Genomic DNA, 20,223 nt, shown 5'->3' on the forward strand with positions numbered 1-20,223 from the left:
GATGCGTGGCCCAATCACAGTCCGATACGTCATATGACGTCAGCGATAACGTAAGAGTGATCTAATGTGCACCCCCCAGGCACCGCTTCCCGCGTAAATGATGGAATGAACCGCGTAACTAAAAATTTTCATTCTGGCAAGGTGCCACGTAAATGACCAAACGCGTAAACCAAATCCGCATAAATGCAGACTAATACTGTAACCTAATTATTGTATTTAAAATAAACCTGCTCTTTCAAATTCACGAGGACATGATTATTCACAACTGACTGACACCTTAGAAAAAGCACCGATTGGTGAAAGCAGGCAAAGTCCCTGGCTCCTCCCCCTCAAAGAAAAGGAACCAGGGAGCCAGCAAAAGTATGATGTTAATTTTTTGTTTAATCACCGTTAAAACTGTAATGTGCGTGTATGTGTTGACTGCCACATAACCAATTCTGTAAATTGATCTAGACTAAGTGTCTGTCAAGTAAAATAGTGAACAGTATTATTTCCTTAATGTTTTATTTTAGGTTTAATGCATTCATTACCTTTTACTTATATCAGACATACTATTCTCCTCCTTATCACTTCATTTTAAACAAATTATTAATTCTAGATCAGATGTAACAGAGCGGTAATATTGACAATATATACTGTACCTAATTTTGCCAAGGCTTCCGACAGCATAACCCACAAAAGGCTAGTAATTAAACTGTGAAGGGTACAGAATTTGGGGAAGTGTCGTAGCCTGGATCAGAGACTTTCTTCATGACCACAAGCAGTAGTGTGTGGTGATTAATGGCACGAAATCATCATATGTACCTATGACAAGTGGGGTCCCACAGGGAAGTGTGCTGGGCCCATTGTTGTTTGTTTGTTTAAAAAATGACATGCCAAAAGCTATACACTCCTCCATACAAACGTTTGTGGATTATGCAAAATTATTCAGGTAAATTAAGATCCATACAGAATGTGAAGAGCAACAGAAAGATCTCTGTCAGCTTCAAGAGTGGTTGAAGATTGGGCTACTAACATTCAATGTCATGAAGTGTAAGAGGATGCACCTTCGTCATACCAACAGTAAGGAGGCATATCACATGTCCCAATGGGATGAAGAAACAGTATACAGTGGTCCCTTGGTTAACGAACACAATTCATTCCACAGAGTTGTTCGTTAACCGAATCTATTATTTCAATGGGATATTGGGTAATTGGTTCCAACTCACAGAAAAATTATACATACAAAGTACTGTATACCGGTAATAGAATTAACAAAACATCATCCGGGTGCAGGTGCAGATACATTCAGGAACCAGTGCATGCCCAGGACTTGCAAAACAGTGCATAACAGAGATGTGTTCGACTGCCCAAGTGGCTAGCGAGCCGATCAGTGGTGAAGAGAATAAAAGTAAAAGGTGTCAGATTGGTTTACCTTCACGTAGCTAAAATTAAACAGATACAGACGATACAGTACAGTACTGTACTGTATTGTATCTCTGTTGCCAGAAACACCATGAAATATTATGTAAACTGTTTATTAATTTGCCACAGTACACAGATAAAGGGCTGAATGAACTTTTATTCCAAGTTACACTTAACTCCTCCCTGAATAAAAACTGAAAATTGTATTTTTCCTTTACTGCAAAGAGCAGTTTAGTAGTACAGTACCTGAATTTTCAGTGTATACAGTAACTGCAGCACTGAATACACAAAACTTAAACCTAAAGTGATCACCAATATTCAATTATTCATCATTCATATACTGATAAGCAATTTGATATTTTGACTCTGAAGAGGAGGTTAGCTGTACTTGAACAAGGATATATATATTAATTGCACTAAATATTCAATAAATATATTTAAAGTTACCACCAACAACAAAATATTGATTTGACATGCTAATCATAAAATTTCAAGAGAAAAATAATATTAGGTATAGAACCTGTCAAATTGGCTTAATAACAAAAAGCTACTAAAACTAGATCTCACCAAAGATTACTCCTGTACATCAATAAATAAGGCCTTAACCATGAGTTTTGAGAATTTCTCAAATTATTTTTCTATTGCTGTACAACTTCACCTGGATGTCAAAAAGCTCAAATAAAAAAATTAGAATACGTAAACTATTAAAACATATGAGGTATTTTAATGACAAATTTTAATAATTCAGTTAGTAGGTGATTCTCACATGATATTAGTATAAAGATAACCTGGGTGTCATATACTCATGAGCATTATATGATGGAGGACAGGATACAATTGCACTCCATTGTCTGTGTAAGGGATGACAACATGTTATTTGTTGCACACTTTCCTCTTCTTCCATGTACAGTACCATATGTGCAATAGGTAAAAAAAAAAATAGTAAAAGTATCTGACAGGATGGGTCTGATGACTTCCGAAATTATACGTACAACTTGTGATGTCTCGGGAGGGTTGGTATGCGTTTCTTCACCCACCGCTATTCAATATCCAACACGGGGTGAGTTGGCATATAGGAACAAAATTAACAGTATAAGGAGACAACATGCACATCCCAATACTTACGGTATTGTCCGTGGTCTTATATTGTTTCACACAGAGTATGCACAGATACTTTTTTAGCTACTGTACATACAGGAACAGTACAGTATACAGTACTGTATAGTATAACATCATTTCCTGAATATGGTATACAATAATTACACCCCTTTTAATTTTATTTACAAACAAGAACAAATTATACTCACCATTAAATATTTGGTAAGTTTAAAAGAACTTAGTCAAAATAAAGTCCTGTACAGGTGTATCAGTAATACAAATTTGCTTACATATTTTAGAATTTGTGTACTTCATCCTACCATCTGTGAGCAGCCCATGAATATACTGAACTCTTTGTCTGTTAGCTTGAATATCATCCAGGTACAGCTGAAAACAATAATAATGACTAGTAATGATATTTAGCATCACCAAAAATTTATTTCTGGCAATGAATTTGAGCCATGTGAGCATGAAAAACTGTTCATTGCAATTGTTAGCAAAATAATATTAAGCAATAATCATACATGCAAGTACTGTACTGTATTTGTTGGCGTATAAGACGCATCCTTATTTTACAAGGATATTTTGTGGAAAAAACAATTTTAGTATGTTTCATCATACATTTATTGAAAGTGATTTAGGGGAATAACCCAACTCTACCTCTGATCAGGGCAGCTGTGTGGCTTGTTTATATTTTGGTCAAGAGAATTACCGACAGGATGTGAAACTCATATCTTTGGCTGTGATGTTTTGTGTTGCCCCGATCTGCCACCAGGGTGTAGCACCATTACTACTGTTTTGGCATCATCGACTCATTGCAAATGGCTGACTGGCAGCAGAACTTTTTGTTAACATTTCATTAATCTTTCTAGGGGCATTTTTCATTAAGCTAATAAACAAATGTTTCTTAAAGGTAACACAGTCGTTAAATAATGTAAGACATGTACAGTATCTGGTGTGGGTTACGTACAGTATGTTGGGGAAGGAGGTACAGTGAGATGTTGTGAGCTAACCTCTGCCGTTAAGCCAATGTAAGCCATTATTTACAACTTCGGCAAATTTGTCGACCTCCCATCAGTAATACGGGCGCATTAGACTCAGGGTAATTTTTTATATTTATTTTTTGAAACCGCGTATTTCACGCCGGCAAATATGGTACGTTACATTTCCACTTATGGTTTTCAATACCTTTGATACAAGTAGTTATTCACTCGAACAGCCAAAAATTAACAAATTTAATTTTAGCGATCCAGAATAATGAGCAGGTTAAGACTGAGATTTTTTAGAATGATTGTTTTGAAATAAACTACAGTACTGTATTCTATATTACCAAACAGTGAAAAATATCCCTTTTAGCAATATATCCTCATATCGAAGCATAATATTTTGGTTGTTGTAATTAACACTCACGCACACAATAAGGTTTTAAGTTTCCTTGACCACAATAAAAGTCATATGGGACCACTCATGTGAGGTCTGGTCATCTTCATTCAGTGGCCTATTTATCCCACAAGATTTTTGTTTTTGTCTTGGCATGATTTATAAAATTATATTTGTCTTTAACTTAAGAAAAAACTACAGTATATTCTTTCACTGAATAAAGACAGAAAAATTATTTGTGTTCCTAGTATCATATCTCGGATATTATCATAGTACTGTCCTGTACTTTTATAAAAGCAGAATTTTATGAACTTTTCAATGGTGGATTTGTAATTTTCATGTGACTAATTATAGGGAAGAAACTGATGGACAACGGATCTCCACCCACATTTTGGTACTTTCTAGATTATTATTTTTTTTGTGGGGGTGGGGGTGGGGGGTTAAAAGTTTAATGATGTGATTCGCATTACCGTTGCAAATGGTGCTACCCAATGACTTGACGTCATTTCCGCCATGATGTGCGAGGGGATTAAATATGTAGTGTACTGTACTACCATTTACAATATACTGTCCCTCAAATCCATCCTCACAGGGAAACACAATTTTCTAAATGTTTCTGATGAAGATAATAATTATAACAATAAAAATAAAATCAAACTCTTAAGTCCAACATACAGTACAGTACACCCATCTTCATTTGTCTTGATTACATTGTAGGCTTTACACATTTAGGCCAGTGACACAAGTAGAATCCCTTTAAACATGATAGCCCCTGACACCCCATAACTTCAATGCTCTAAAAAATTCAGTGAATGATTCCTATTGTTGGTTTGGCTACCACAAAATAAAAAGTCACAAACTGTTTTCAATATAAGAGAAGAATGAGAGTACAGAGCCAGAACACTCTTTAACAGGATACACAAGAAAGAACCCAGTAAATAAGAAATGAGAAAATTGGGGAAACATTAAATAAGATTTAGAACAGCACAATAATAGTCTTTGGAATATCATGTGCAATTTTGAGAAACTTCATTAAAGCAACACAAGGTAATGCAATTCAAAATGTAATAATCAATAAAAAAAAAGATACAAAATACACGAAAAATAAAGTAGGAGGGACGGCAATCTCATTAATTCAAAAGAAATCTGATGAAAGCTAATAAGTTTACTATACAGACCCAATTTATTCCGGAAAAGGAAAGCAAAATCCACTAAATTATTCAGTGTAGAGAATTTTGTAAAACAGAAAATAAAAATTACAAATATGGCAAAATCACATCAGAAAACTTAGCTGGTTGCTTAAAAATACTGTAACTATGAACTATAACTCTAATTGTTATTTTTCAAACAGAGCTAGGATAAAAATATTAACATCACTCTATATATAAAATTCTGAAGGTACTCTATGGGACAAATGTGCATCTAAAAGACAGGTTACTTCATTATCTATCACTTAAAACTACAATAATGTGTAGGTAACAATCCTTAGTATTTTATACTCAGTTTTCATCTATGGCTGTAAGCTCTACAAAAAACATGAAATACAGTACTGTACACAGGAAATTATAGAATACATAGGCCTATCTTTAGGTTGCACAAATATTCCTCGTGAATCCACCCCCAATTATTTTAATATTATATATTCTTCGTATTACTATAACAAGGATATTAGTTTGTAACAGTTTTTGATGATGAAAAGATTGTACTGTACCAAACTACTTTACCAATAGGAATGAAATTTCTCAAATTAAAAATGCATGCAGTACTATATATCAATTAGAACACTTTAAATTTTTGTAAGAAAAAGTACATTAATTTCTCGGAAATTAAATTTCTTGTGTGAAATTTTAAAAAGTAAATTGCAGCAGAACATTTCACATGAAAATAGGCACCGGTGTTTAATTTTCGTTAGAAGCAGGTTTTCACTAATATAATCACATTTTAATAATTAATGATAATTCCCTGATGTACTGTATACTATTAAAAAAAAAAACACAACTAATATAAAACTGGTTTACACTCAGTGACACACAACAATCTGTACCTTTAAAATCAAGACTGTTGGTTCCTGTCATGCTGTTTGATAAAAACATACGTATACTGTATGTACATATAAGTAAAAAAAGGATTCTTCCTAGATGGGTCTGATCAATTTTGAAATGTTAAAATCCTTTGTCTGTGATGTCATATTGTTTCACACAAATAGTGGCAAGATACTTTTTTTACCATGTGTACAAGCAGGAAATGACAAATAGTTACACAAGGCAGCTGCATATAATACAATGTAAGAACATTATCCTTCTCCGAAGAATCCAATGTTCTATAAATAAAAGTGATTACGTACAGTTGTCAATAAAGATTTTCAGTTGCATTCTGCAAACCAATCAATGAAAATGCAACTCCATTCTCAGATTAGAATAATATGCTGTATACTGTGTTAAGTGAAACAATACCCTTAACTTTATTTGCACTTAGTATAAAATTACATACAGCACCCAAGTCTATTTATGACAACCAAATGTTAACCCCTTTCAGTTCTTCTAAATTATGTTATAAGTGACAGTTAACACTGAGCACTAATCTTGACCCCATATAATTCTGTTACTTTTTACTGTCCTGAAAGGTACAATGCAAACCCTTAAGTACAAACAATAAAAATCATTCCTGTACTTCTTATTCAATACTTACATACATGCCACTGACATTGAGGGTATTTCCATATACAATGGGGTATGCTATAACGAACGGATCCTACTACGAATATTCCTATAACGAACGGTTTTACCTATAAAATTGAGAATGCTACAACGAACGAAACTCCTACAACGAACATTATTTAAAATTTTTTTTTTTTTTTTTTACTAATTTATGCACTTTTTTTTACAATTTTTACAATATTATATTATATTTTTCAGTGTTAAGTGGTTGTATTTGGGGGCCTGGAACGGATTAATCCTATAACGAACAAGGTTCTAGAACCAATTAGATTCGTTATAGCATACCCCACTGTATGTCTTGTTAGATCTAAATATACAGAACAGTACTACCTGTACATAAAATCATTGCCAGTTGCTTAAGAATAATGGTGGTTTCATGAATACCTGACGTATCACATGAATATACATATATAAATGGTAGATAGTATTGATTCACTGTAAGCCATTCTATGCAGTTTGCCTGCTTAGTATTCATTCAGCGAATGCCTATGCAGAAACAAATATATAAGGAAGGGAAGAACATTAGTGTCTCACAAATAAATTCATAATACGTAAATAAATAAAATATACCTACAGGTTTTACTATCTATAGTACTACTGGTATTTATATAATTTGCATCTTTTCCTATGCTTAAAGCCATGTGGTATGTGAAGAATTTTTACCCAAATATTTCAGCATAATTATATCAAGTACATCCAAGACTTGATGACCCACTAGAAGTTCTTGTAAGATTTGGCAAAGAATTCTTTTAAGTATAGTTTGGTTAGCAAGCAAGTGAAGTTCTTGGCATGTGTTTGCATAAATAAATGAGAATATTAATAGAAAAAGAGGATTTGTATTAAAGAGTATTCACTGTAGACTATTGAGGTAAAGAAACAAAAAATGTATATTTGAGAAATAAATAATTTAAGAAACGAAAATAGACAGAACAATCCAGATGGTTAGTGTAGCACCTCAGTAATGTGTGAAAGATTACCAATGAGTGTTACAGTATGAACAATACCCAAGTGCAGAACCTTGGCAAATACAGAATGGCAAATCACCAAATAGTATTGCAGTATGAACAAGATCAAAGAACAGGACTTCAGTAGGTATTGCAGATCATTACAGCAAACAGTACAGCAGTGTGAACATGAACAAAGTGCAGAACTTAAGCAAGTGTAGTAGATCACCCAGTAGTGCTGCAGTACTGTGTCAATAAGGCCATTAAAAACATCTGAAAAGGCCAACTTCAATATTCTGAAGAAAAAAAATATTGATGATGAGCTAACATTACTACAGTACTGTACTGTATAATTATTACAGCCTGATAAAATATAATAGCTATGATATTATTGGTACAGTACCCAATACAGTACTGTAATATGAAAAGTGAATATCGCTCTTATTATTATTATGGTATTTATAGTACCTTTCCTGCAGTCAGTGAAGAGGCTTTTGCTGTTCAAATCTAATATTGCATAGAAAGAAGAAAAATAAATAAACTCCAAGAATTAGACAAATATCCTACTGTACATTATAAAGGTTTAATTTTCTTGAGAATAAAAATGTCAAGTGACTAGCTCACGCCACTTCATATGTACAGATTTTACGTAATCCGTGTTAATGTTAATTAAATTTTAACATCCTCTCGCGATTTACATTTGGCAAAATCCATGTTGCCTATAGTTATTGTTAGGATAAACTCGCTGACACAATGTAAACACTTGAGAAGCGCACCTTTCCCTTCACTTGTCATTCCAAGATGGCCAATAAGAGCAGAAACTGCTTTTCCATCCTTCACGCAACTTCAACTACCTGAGTGCCATCTCACAGTTACCATGCAAACTACAGTCCCGCACTTTGTTTCAACATGATCAGATATTCCCTCGCTCATGTAACAAACTCTTCTCGTTATTAATCGCTGCATAACCTGTGATCGCTGTGATAATTTTCCAATATTGGTGAGATGAAAGCATCATCGTTCAAATTTTGCTCTGTTTTGGTGACTGTGAAGTGATCAGTATACAAGTACAGTAACTCTGTAACTTTGAAAATGGCTAGCAAGTGTTCTGCTGACTCTGAGTCATTGAATTCACCATTCCATCAACAAGAGTTCCCTTAGCCTCAAAGGGGACATATGATGATGACCAGGCTTGTTATTATTAATGTTGTGTGTTGTTTATTTTGTTTTTTATTTAAATAGTGTAAGATCGATTTTTCTGTGTTATATGTCTGTGTTGAACCTGGCCAGGAACATATCCCATTAATACCCACATTAAAAGGCTCACGATTAACTTAAGGGTTTCTTAGGAACGCAACCATATTGTATATTGAGGGATACCTGTACTGAGGTGCAGCATAGTACAATACATTCAGTTATAGTAACTTGGAAATCTTACAATATTTCAAATGTTTACTGGATCCCAACAGCATTACAATTAAACATCTTTCTCACCTATTGTACAAAGGCCAAACTAACCTAAGACAATAAAAATTGCATAATTCAGCATAATCATTATACAGTGGTCCCTCGGTTAACGAACGGTTCAGTTAACGAAATTTCGATTAACGAATTACCTTCCATAAGAATCTTCAATTCGGTTAGCGAACAAAAATTTTATTAACGAAATCCTTACGAAAATCATGTTTTGTTGTGAGCATCAGCTGATCAGCTGATGGGCTAGTCTACCCATTCAGTAATCTGTTCTATGTTTACATTCATTTCCAATGGAGTAAATATCAATAAAGTTGTGCTATTTAATATTTTTGTATGTTTTATATTAAAATTATTAGTCATTTTAACATTTATTTAACATATTGATAATATATGCAGTACAGGGAACTAGTTTGTTGTGCGCCCATCAGATGCATGAGTCAGTCACAAGGTGTCAGTTGAGGCTTTGTTTACAGTGGAGAGAGCATCTATTTTGTTGGTGTCTTGAATATTTTTGCATTTTTCATTGAAATTATTGGTCATTCTGAACTTTAGTTAACATATTGATAATATATAGCGCAGTTGATTTAATGAAAATAATCTTGAATTACACCTAGTGAACTTAAAATTTTATTGGTGAAATGATGGCATCAAGCATGGTTCCCTGAAAGGTGATTTCTCCTCCATCCCCACTTCCTTCACTTCTCCCTTCTCCTCCACCCCACTTCTAATTCCCATCATCATCATCATCAACCAGGAACCTTCTACATACACACCTCAAAGTAAGTGTACTTTACTGCATTTTTTTTTACTTTGTATGCACTTTTCTGTGAGCGGGAACCAATTACCCAATATCCCATTGAAACAATGGATTCGGTTAACGAAATTTTCGGTTAACGAACGACCTTCTGGAACGAATTGTGTTCGTTAACCGAGGGACCACTGTATAGTCATAAAGATTCACAGATAAGCTCATATTGTATTTTTAATATTGGCAACAACCAAACTACCTATGCAATATGGTACTTTTTGTGAGGCTTTCACACTTTGTTAATGTTCATTTGACAACTCATTGCCTTGTTAATGTTCTTTTGATATCTCATTGCCTCCTTTTCCAGAAAAATTATTTCAAAAGAGACAAGATTATTCACAAAAACTGTACAACTTAGGTCATAAGAGTGCATCACCATTACATTATTGCTGCAATTTTTTTATCTAGGTATTGTAATCAAAATATAAAATAAATTATTTGTATACTTTTCTTTTGAAATCATCCATAATTAAATGCCCCCCCAAAATACAATGCTAATTAAGGTGTATAACTGGCATTTCCATCATTGGAATGTTTCTTCAGTGATATTTTCACATTCTTAAAGATGGAAAGTAATTAGTGAGGTAATCAGTTGTTGATGCTGACCAGATCAACTTAAATTTTTTTAACTTGGATACAATTCTATAAATACAGTATAATAACTTCATGTCTGAAAAGATATTAATGATGTGAATCGCATTAAAACTACTGTATCTGACTACCTTGCTTTTAACTCCTTTTTTTCTTACATGCACAAGCAAATCATTTGAAATGTCTGAGTGTAAAAACACCGATGTTTGACAAGTATGTGCATTAATAAAAGGAAACACTTTATCCAGGAGATAATCACATTATCTTTTTAGTTCATGATATCATGATATGTACCAAGAGCCAGTTATCACAGTTCTTGTAAATAGCTCTTACTTAGTTAATATTTTTCTTGTTATTTGTAATGATGTGTTGTCATTTGATAATATATTAGTCCACTGTGCAAAATAATTACACAAATTCAAACAGATATAAATAGTATAAAAGAATTAATCTTTCTTATTCTTATGAAAGAGGTGGTATACAGGTATATTTATATATTAATGTAGTTCAATTTTGTTGGTATTCTGAGCAGGCAAGTCAAAGTTCCTGTTTAAGATATGGGACTTTTGCTTTCAAACATGTACAACAAAATGAAAGCAGCCATGCAAATATGTCACAGCAACCTAAAGAGCAATACTGCATTAAAACAATTCTAAAATCCACAAAATGAAAACATTCAATAAAAGGAACATTTTGGAAGTTGCTCTGACATATGGTATATTCTTATCAAACAATGTGATCTTATTTACATTATCTATCATACATCACACATTAATAGGACCATTATCTATTAACTGCTGCATTTCAAATCCTGAATAATTATTATACAGGTTTTCATACTATTATTCTTAAACAATACAATAGCTCAACCTTAAGATAACCATAGTTGCAAGCTTTACTCCTCTTCATCCTCTGCAAACTGACTATCATCCCATTTGAAGCCATAATTTTTTTCTAATTTTCTGTGGTTTTCTCTTTCCTCTAATTCTTCTGCATTTGCACTCTGAAAAAAAAATTCTTGTAATAGAATTTGAAAAAAATACAGTACAGTACTGACCCTGATATACCATTTTACAGCCAAACATAGATAAAACAAATTATATACAGTCAACAGTCAAGGGGATTAAGAACTCAGGTCTCAGAACCCATGGCATGTGTAAAAGTGGGTTCTCTAAGCCTGACAGCCTGTTAGAGGCAATACAAATACAGTACACAGTACTATCATACCTCTTTTAAAGCTGCCACGGCCAACGGATTTTCATTTAAAGGACAGGATATATTTATTTAATAAATACAGTAGGGTCTCAAAGTACGCGATGGTTACGTTCTGGGAGCCTCGTGCAAGAGTGAATTTCCTGTATACAGTATATGAGTCCCCTTGTACAGTATACGTATATACATAAAACCCGGTTTCTATACTAAAGTAACCCTACCCATGTTAAACAACTGCGTGAACTCCCACAAATCATGTACCCTTTACAATATAGAAACAGCTTAAATGATCAATAAATGTCAATAAATATTAAAAATAAATACGTACATTATTATAAAACCAAAATCAAAAGGGCTTTGCATATCTCACTTTCACAATGTTTGATGGGGTATACAATGACTCATTCCTGTGGAACTGATGGGCACTTAAGAGTTAGATACGCCACTCCTTAGTAAGTCCAATATCTGGACTTTTTTTTTTTTTTACTCTATTACACACACACACAATCACTAATTCAGAATTGAAGAAAAAAAAAGCATGAAAGGAAAAATCCTTTCTTTATGTGTTGAACTTAGCATGCAGAGTGGGGGAGGAGTGGGTAAAGGGGGATCACAGCTGTTTGCTATCTCACATGTCCTGTGTGTAGTGAAAAGTTTGCCAAATGGAACCCGTTCATAACCCGGGGACCCCTGTACTGTACATCAAATATCCATCAATATCCATTGGTTAGAAATTTTATTTTATCTCTAGTGCAATTATGGATTGTATACACTCAAATTAATCACTGTCTTGCAAAGATTCCAGCAATTAAATTATATTTTTTCATGTCAAGTCAGTGACCTTTAATAAGGAAACAATATTTAACCCTATGCACCACGCATCTCTCGCTTCACTTGTCAGCCCTACCCGCACACCCCCACACGGCCAACCCGTGCACTGCAGCCATGCACTTGGTTCTTTGTCAATCATAAACCTGTCATCGCATTGCTCCACGATAATTATCAGTCAGCATCGTACATTGTGCTTATCATCGGTGGTTTTTTCTTATAGTGAGAGAACAGCAATAACATTTAGATTGAACTGTGTTATGGTGACTGTGAAGTGATATTTTCTGTGTTTTAGTGAAAATGTGAAAAGTGACGGCCGCTGACATTGTTTTTACATTAACTCGTTCGCTCTGTTTTTGTGACAAGTGCTTTTACTCTGTTTTGTGACTGTGAAGTAAGCAGTGTAATTTTGAAAATGTCTTGGATGGCCAAGGCATCTAAGACAACCGTGTCTCTGAAGCGAAGCTTGACATTGTGAAGCGGTATAAGACTCCCCAGAGGTTGCGTGGTAGTCAGAGTGACGTCTCCACTCCACCTTCAAAAGTCCCCTTAGCCTTGAAGGAAATATGTGATGATGACCAGGCTTATTCTTCAGGATGTGGTGAGTGATGTTTAATTGCTTTGTACTGACAGTAGTATTGTAAGAATTTTTTTGTTGGTGATACATGTGTGTTTGGGGACTGGCTGGGAAAGTATCCCATTGAACCCTATGTTATAATGCTCCCTATCTAAGATATTTCACTTAGCGATGGGTTTTTAAAGAACCTAACCCCATCGTTTGTCGAGTTTATTTCATTTTTTTACTGGGATTAGCCCTCCTGGGCACAGGTCACTGACCCACATCAGGGCCTGGGGGCAAATATGTAGTAATAATAATAATAATAATAATAATAATAATGATAATGATAATGATAATAATAATAATAATAATAATAATAATAATAATAATAATAATAATAATAATAATAATAATAATAATAATAATAATAATAATAATAATAATAATAAATAATAATAATAATAATAATAATAATAATTCAGATAATTAAAATTTATAATAAAAAAAAAAAAAATAATAAAATACTAACAATAATAATAATACAGTTTTACCCCGCTTAACGCGCTTTCACTTAACGCGTTTTCGCATATACGCGGTGCCTTGCCAAAGCTGAACTTTCACTTAACGCGGCATTTTTCATCATATACGCGGTGAGTGTCCGGCTCGGATGCTATTTTTAGATTTTGACCACGCGCCACCCGCCTGCCCGCCCTCCTGCCTGCCTGCCTGCCTCTCCTTCCTCCTCCCTCCGCTTGGGCAAGCGGCGCGGTAAGGTTGCGCAGTGTGTGCCTTTGTTGCGTTATCACTGACGTCATATGACGTCTCGGACTGTGATTGGCCATGCAGCCCTACCCCCCTCTGCTGCTAGCTGTAATTGGCTTAAAGTATTATGACGTGACTACCCCGGGGAGGGAGGGAGGGAGGAGAGACGACGCTTGACCTAGCCGCGGCAGTTTCATCCCTCAAGGCCACGCCGGGTTAACGCGCATCCATTGTTCCGTAAAATGGCTTCCGCCGGACCACCACCCCCAGAGAGAAACCTTTCCTTACCTGGACCCAGCGGCACTAAACCAAAGAAGACACGACGTTCATTAAGCTACGAGCTGAAGTACCAAATTGTTCAAGATTTGGAGAAAGGAAGACGCCAAGTTGATCTCGCGCGCCAGCATGGCGTCAACGAATCTACGATTCGTACAATAAAGAAGGATGCAGCCAAGATAAAGGAGCACATGAAGATCACAAAGTCTGCAGGTGCTTCATCTATCAGGTATTGCCAGAACAGGGTGCTGGCAAAAGTGGAAACTTTGCTGGTGAGTTATTTGGTGCGTCAGGCGCGACGCAACATGGCGGTGGACACGCGCTCAGTGCAGGAGTACGCACGTGAGCTATACGCAGCAGTGACACGTAAACTGGGAATTGCAGAGCCCAAACCCTTCAATGCTTCCCATGGTTGGCTGCATAGGTTTAAGAGGAGGAACAAGGTCACCAACATCAGCATTGTTGGTGAGGAAGCGAGTGCTGACCGTGCGGCGGCTAGAGATTTTCCTCCGTTTTTACGTGAGATTATGGAGGAAGGACAGTACAGTGACGACCAGGTGTTTAACATGGACGAATCTGGTCTTTTCTGGAAAAAGTTACCTTCCAAGACCTTCGTTGTCCAGTCTGCGAGCAAGGTAAGGGGCCGGAAGATGCAGAAGGAACGCATCACCGTCCTGTTTACCACCAATGCCTCCGGTACCTGTAAACCAAAGTTATCGGTGATTCACAAAGCCCGCAAGCCGCACGCCTACAAGAATATGGACATGAACAAGCTTAATGTCCACTGGCTAACCGCACGTAAGGCGTGGATGTCCTCTTCTCTGTCCCTCTTCTGGTTTGACAACTGTTTTGTTCCTGACGTGCAGAAATTCTGCGAGCAACAGAATGTTCCTTTCAATATTTTGTTGCTCCTTGACAACGCACCTGGACACTCGCCCCTACTTATGGATCGTCACCCCAACGTAAAAGTGGTCTTCCTTCCTCCCAACACTACGTCATTAATCCAGCCTATGGACCAGGAGTTAATCTGCAACGTTAAAGCTGCATACTCGGCAAAGAAATTCAAGCTCCTGAACGACTCTACCAACACCAAGGATGAGTTGCGTAAGCTGGGTGACACCGACAGCGAGAGTAAAAGCGACGAGGACAAGGAACAAGAGGCGGCGACTCAAGAACTTCTCGTCAAACAATTTTGGAAGAAGTTTAACGTCAAACAAGCTGTAGACTTCTTGGTGGAGGCATGGGATCTGCTGACTATTGCTACGATTCGTCACGCATGGAGACATGTGTTGCATGGCATACCAGGTGAGAGGAGGAGTGAACCTGTGACTGGTCAGGTTCAGACTGTTGCAGTAGCAGTGGACCTTGCCAGAGAAGCTGCGCTCAGTATTACAGCTGAAGGCTTCTCCGAGACCACCAACGAAGACATCATGGAGGTGATCAGAGATCCTGAAGTGACTGCCGACGAGATGTTGGAAGAAGAACCCGCCAGTGAAGAGGAGGAAGAAGGTGCGTCATTCTCCGAAGAACCTAGTTTAAGTCATAGTGATATTAAGTGTCTCATAGAGTTAACAGAAAAAATTAAGTCCATCGTTTCCCGCGACACTGACGATGAACGCCATGACGTCTTCCATACCCGACTGGTGCAGGCTATGGAGCCGTACATCACGGTGTATCATGACAACATCAAAGCCAGCCGTCAGCAAAGCATAACCGAGTTCTTCGCCCGCAACCCACCACAGCCAGCCCAAGCCAGTGATAGTGATAGTGAAGTTGATTTTGAGGGATTTGTCAGGGAAGCCATGACAACTGTAAGTGACAGTGATATTGATTCACCTAGTAATGGTGATTCACCTAGTAATGGTGATTCACCTGAGGGGCAGTAATCTGCCCTCTGCCTCGGAACCAGCCTCCATCCCCGTATGCCGACCCATCTCTTCTACTACCGTAAGTGTTCCTTAAAAATTTTCGTTTTTTAACCTATTCTTTATTTTTCCTATGTTAACCTTTATCTTTCCTAACCTAACCTCTTCTATATTACTTGTTTTTCATGCCACCATAAAGTTAAGATAGAATTTTTACTACAACATAGTTATTTGTCGTCAAAAAGTGGAGTTTGGGGGTCGGGCTGGGTTCTATTGGAATTAATCCCATATGTTCTGTTATTCACTTAACACGGTTTTCACTTAACGCGGGACCCTCTGGGTTCAATTGACCGCGTTAAGTGGGGTACAACTGTAATAATAACACTGCAATTATAATAATAATAATAATATTAAAGAACCATAAAGAAATAAAAAAAATGATCAAGAGTGAGACAATATATGCACTGTACCTTGTGTTGTCAATGGTAAGAGAAACAATTGAGATCCTGCAATTATGTGTGAATGAGGCAGAAAGTCAGATCAGCAACCTGGGACTTGGTCAAAATTTTTGTGATGCCATATGGCAGCAGGGTCTACCATTAGACAACACATTATGCTTCCAATGTCTTCCCAGGCGGTAGTACCTCCCTGTTTGGTAGCTACCTACTACCTGTACAATTTGATAATATTCATAACATATGTACGAAAATAAATTGCTTTTAGCTCAGTTATTCGCAATTTACAGCAAAATTGTTACTTGTAGCAAAATCAAATTGTATCATTGGAAACCTTGTAATTTTCTGCATATCGTGATTTTCAGTATAACACACAGTTTTGGCCCAGGAAAAATTATAAGCTAGGAAGTGGGGAAGATGGTTTTGGATTTTTGTTTTGCATTCAGAGTCAAGATCAATGTTTTATATAGTACAGTACAGGGGTACTGTAGTTAATTTTTTCTTATTTTTTTAACCTTATATGAAAGCCCAAGCTATTCTGAAACCACAAGTGGCATATTCATGCAAAAATAACAATTCCTTGGTCTCAATACAGGAGCTTGAAAAAAATAATAAAATAAATAAAAACAAAAGTTTCTGCGTGCATAAAGAGCACAAAACACAATGCGGTGGGAACAAAAACTTATACAGTACAGTATAAAGATTTAGTGTACATGAGAAGATAAAGTAATGTACTGTATTGTTATTATTATCGTTATTATTATTATTTTATTATCATTACAGTGTAATAGTCATAGTTGCAACTCACATAAGTAGGACTTGTCTAAGTTGGATTTTCCGCAAAGAACAGTAAGAAAAAGATGCTAAAGAAGAACTGCTTAAGGAAAAAAAAGTCTTCTGTATATGAGGAGACAAAAAATTCCATAGAACATTAAGAAGAGTTGTTTTAGTGTAGAGTGAAAGAGTTCATATTAACTTACCAAAAGATTGACAATCATATTTTGGAAGGCCTCAGTTTCTTCTTGGGACAGCAGAGGGTTGTTTGTATCTTCATCTTCAAGGGAATTTGGGGTTAAAATCTTCACCTCAAATTTTCTGCCTGTAAGAAGTTTATACATTACTGTAATTTCAAATGATAGAAATACACATAAAGTATCAAAATTGTAAAAGGAAATTTATTCACTTTGAAAGTGTTAATACATTCACACATGTATGAACTTATCTGAGCAGTTGTGATTCTTCAAACCGCTAGAGTGCTACTTACTATTTACTTAATTGTATGGGATGTGGCAACTGATAGAATACAGTGCTCACCTCCTGTCCTAAGGGTTGAAGGTTTGTACAGTACCCCTGTATCTATGTTTACAGATGGGAAAGGTGGTGGTGGTGGAGGTGGTGGTGGTCAAGTGCAATGCTGGTCACACTGCCTCCTCAAGTTTTGAGTTGAGGTGGTATGAACTAGTACTCGTAAACCATACTGGTTGTTATTTTTTTTTATATACTGTACCGGTTGTTATACTGGTCAAGCACATGCATTCCAACTGATATTAGTAGTATAGTACTGGTAATTAGTGCACCTCTGCTATTCAGCACAATTTAAGATATAAACCTTGTGTCAGTTCAGTACACTAGTTTGATAGATACAACATAAAAAATTTCTATTTAGTTAACAAAACATTAAAATTTTTCTCAAAGCATTTGTGCACCCCAAAACAATGCTTTCCAAATGACATTCATACCCTTCATATCACAATAACTTTTTTTGCTCATGAAGTTACTTTTTGGCAACCAGCCAGGCCCACTGACAGAAATTTCAAATTTGTCTACGATTTGTATTATTTCAAGTCAAATCTGCCTTTTTTTTTTACTAGTTTATAGTAATATACCAAGGTTTATTTAGGTTTATTTATCATATTACAGTACTATCTTGATACATACAGTAGTACCCCGATTTATGCGGTCAATTGAACCCACAGGGTACCGCGTAAAGTGAAAACCGCGTAAAGTGAACAACAGAACATATGGGATTAATTCCAATAGAGACTGGCCCGACCCCCAAACTCCACTTTTTGACGACACACAACTATGTTGTAGTAAAAATATTATCTTAACTTTATGATGGTATGCACACACCATTAATAATTAAGAGAAATATCAATAATATTAGTTTTTTTAACACTTACTTTAGTAGAAAAGATGGCTGGGCACACAGGGATGGGGGGTTGGTTCTGAGGCAGAGGGCAGATTATTGGCCCTCACCTGTATCACTTGTATCAATTGTATCACTATCCACCACATAGGCTTGCAGGGCCTCTTTGTCAAACCCCTCAAAGTCCATATAAGTCTATATCCTCACTATCACTATCACTGACTTAGGCCGGCTGTGGTGGGTGGCGGGTGAAGAACTCGGTAATGTTTTGAAGACTGGGCGACCTTGTGCGCATCCTGCCCGCGCCGCTTCCCGCGTATATGAGTAGATGCACCGCGGAAAGTGAAAGTTCGGTTCTGGCGAGGCACCGCGTAAATGAGAAATCGCGGAAAGTGAAACCGCGTAAAGCGCGGTAATACTGTACACAAATTTTAGTACGAAGTTAAAAATTTACTTTGAAAAAAAAAAAATCATATGTAACGTGAGTAGAATCAAAGTTTAGTCAGGTAATCTACAATATCGAAGTAATACAGGCCTGGCTCAGGTTCAGTGACCCATTAGAATCATAATTTTTGTCGTCTCTTGTCTTGTGAATAATACAAGACAAGTTACAACCTAGACAGCTCACCACCAGATAATTATTATGGTTTGTTTGAATATCTGAGTGATGTTCAAAGTGAAGACAATGATGAAAATGACACAGAATTTAAAAATAAATGGAGAGAATGATAGAGACGATAAACATTAAACATGGAAAAAATCCACACTTCTAATGTCAGAGCCTGCCTGCCTAGCACATTTTTTTTCTTGGTCATTATGTCTTCCTGTAATTAAATTTAAATCGAGGCCAGCTATATTTTATTGCAGAGTTCAGACACAACAGTCAGTAACAAATAAAACATTGCAGCTCTCCGAATTCAATATGTATAATCAGCCAAAATATTGAAAATTCTGTTATTTCATCTTCAAAAATTTGTCTGATTTTCTTCAATAATATCCATTTTTTTGTAGCAAAACTAAAAAAATTATTATGGTAAAATATTTACACATATTCAATTACCCTTCTAAGATTAACACTACAGTATACTACAGTATGCTGTACACTGATACAAGCAAGAAATGAACTGTTTGCAGGAAAGTCTCAGTATTTCACAATACTCAGGACAAAGGGTATTATGTTAGTAAATTTTGCATAACACAACCAACTGAATAGTCTACAACTGTTTGTACCTAAGTAATGATATATACAAAACCTTAATACCAGTATGCAGTATAATTATATTATAGACCAGGTGGATGTTGAAGTCAAGTTCCTGTAATAACTGTTCCATACCAGATCATGACAGATTTTCTTAATGGTTCAATTTTTCACTTTTACAAAATGCTTATCCTCATAAAGGTATAACTGTAGTAGCCTTATATGAAATAAATACTTCATAATAAACCTTTTATACAGTTATTATCAAAGGCATGCCAGATTATACAGAAAACAATATTATAATTAAATATAAACATTGCTGTTGGATGTTTCCCATCATCACACAGCACTGAGATTTTAGGTACAGGAATAGCATTTATTTCAAATCTCACCGTGGCAAGATTTGTCAGACTTGCAACCAGAACTCTTTCAATGGAGCTTGGATTTAAGCTTAAGAGTCGGGTCCTACTGTCCTGATGAAAAGGAGGTAACCATTTATGT

The 20,223-nt window shown here is 35.9% G+C and overlaps 1 protein-coding gene across 8 annotated transcripts in view; it reads right to left on the minus strand.

Moving 5' to 3' along the window:
* Positions 1–10,256: 10,256 nt before the first annotated feature.
* The window catches only part of LOC121858334 (FK506-binding protein 5-like), a 39,221-nt gene continuing 29,254 nt past the window's right edge, over positions 10,257–20,223 (minus strand). For all 8 annotated transcript variants that reach the window (XM_042354730.1, XM_042354726.1, XM_042354725.1 and 5 more), the window contains 2 exons: positions 17,356–17,474; positions 10,257–11,421 (listed from right to left, as the gene is read on the minus strand). In XM_042354730.1, coding sequence (XP_042210664.1) covers positions 11,314–11,421; positions 17,356–17,474 — 227 coding nt within the window. In that variant the 3' untranslated portion in view covers positions 10,257–11,313. The remainder of the gene's footprint in view (positions 11,422–17,355; positions 17,475–20,223) is intronic.

The sequence above is a fragment of the Homarus americanus genome, unplaced genomic scaffold, assembly GCF_018991925.1.
Source record: "Homarus americanus isolate GMGI-L3 unplaced genomic scaffold, GMGI_Hamer_2.0 scaffold57980, whole genome shotgun sequence".
In the NCBI taxonomy this organism is placed as follows: Eukaryota; Metazoa; Arthropoda; class Malacostraca; order Decapoda; family Nephropidae; genus Homarus; species Homarus americanus.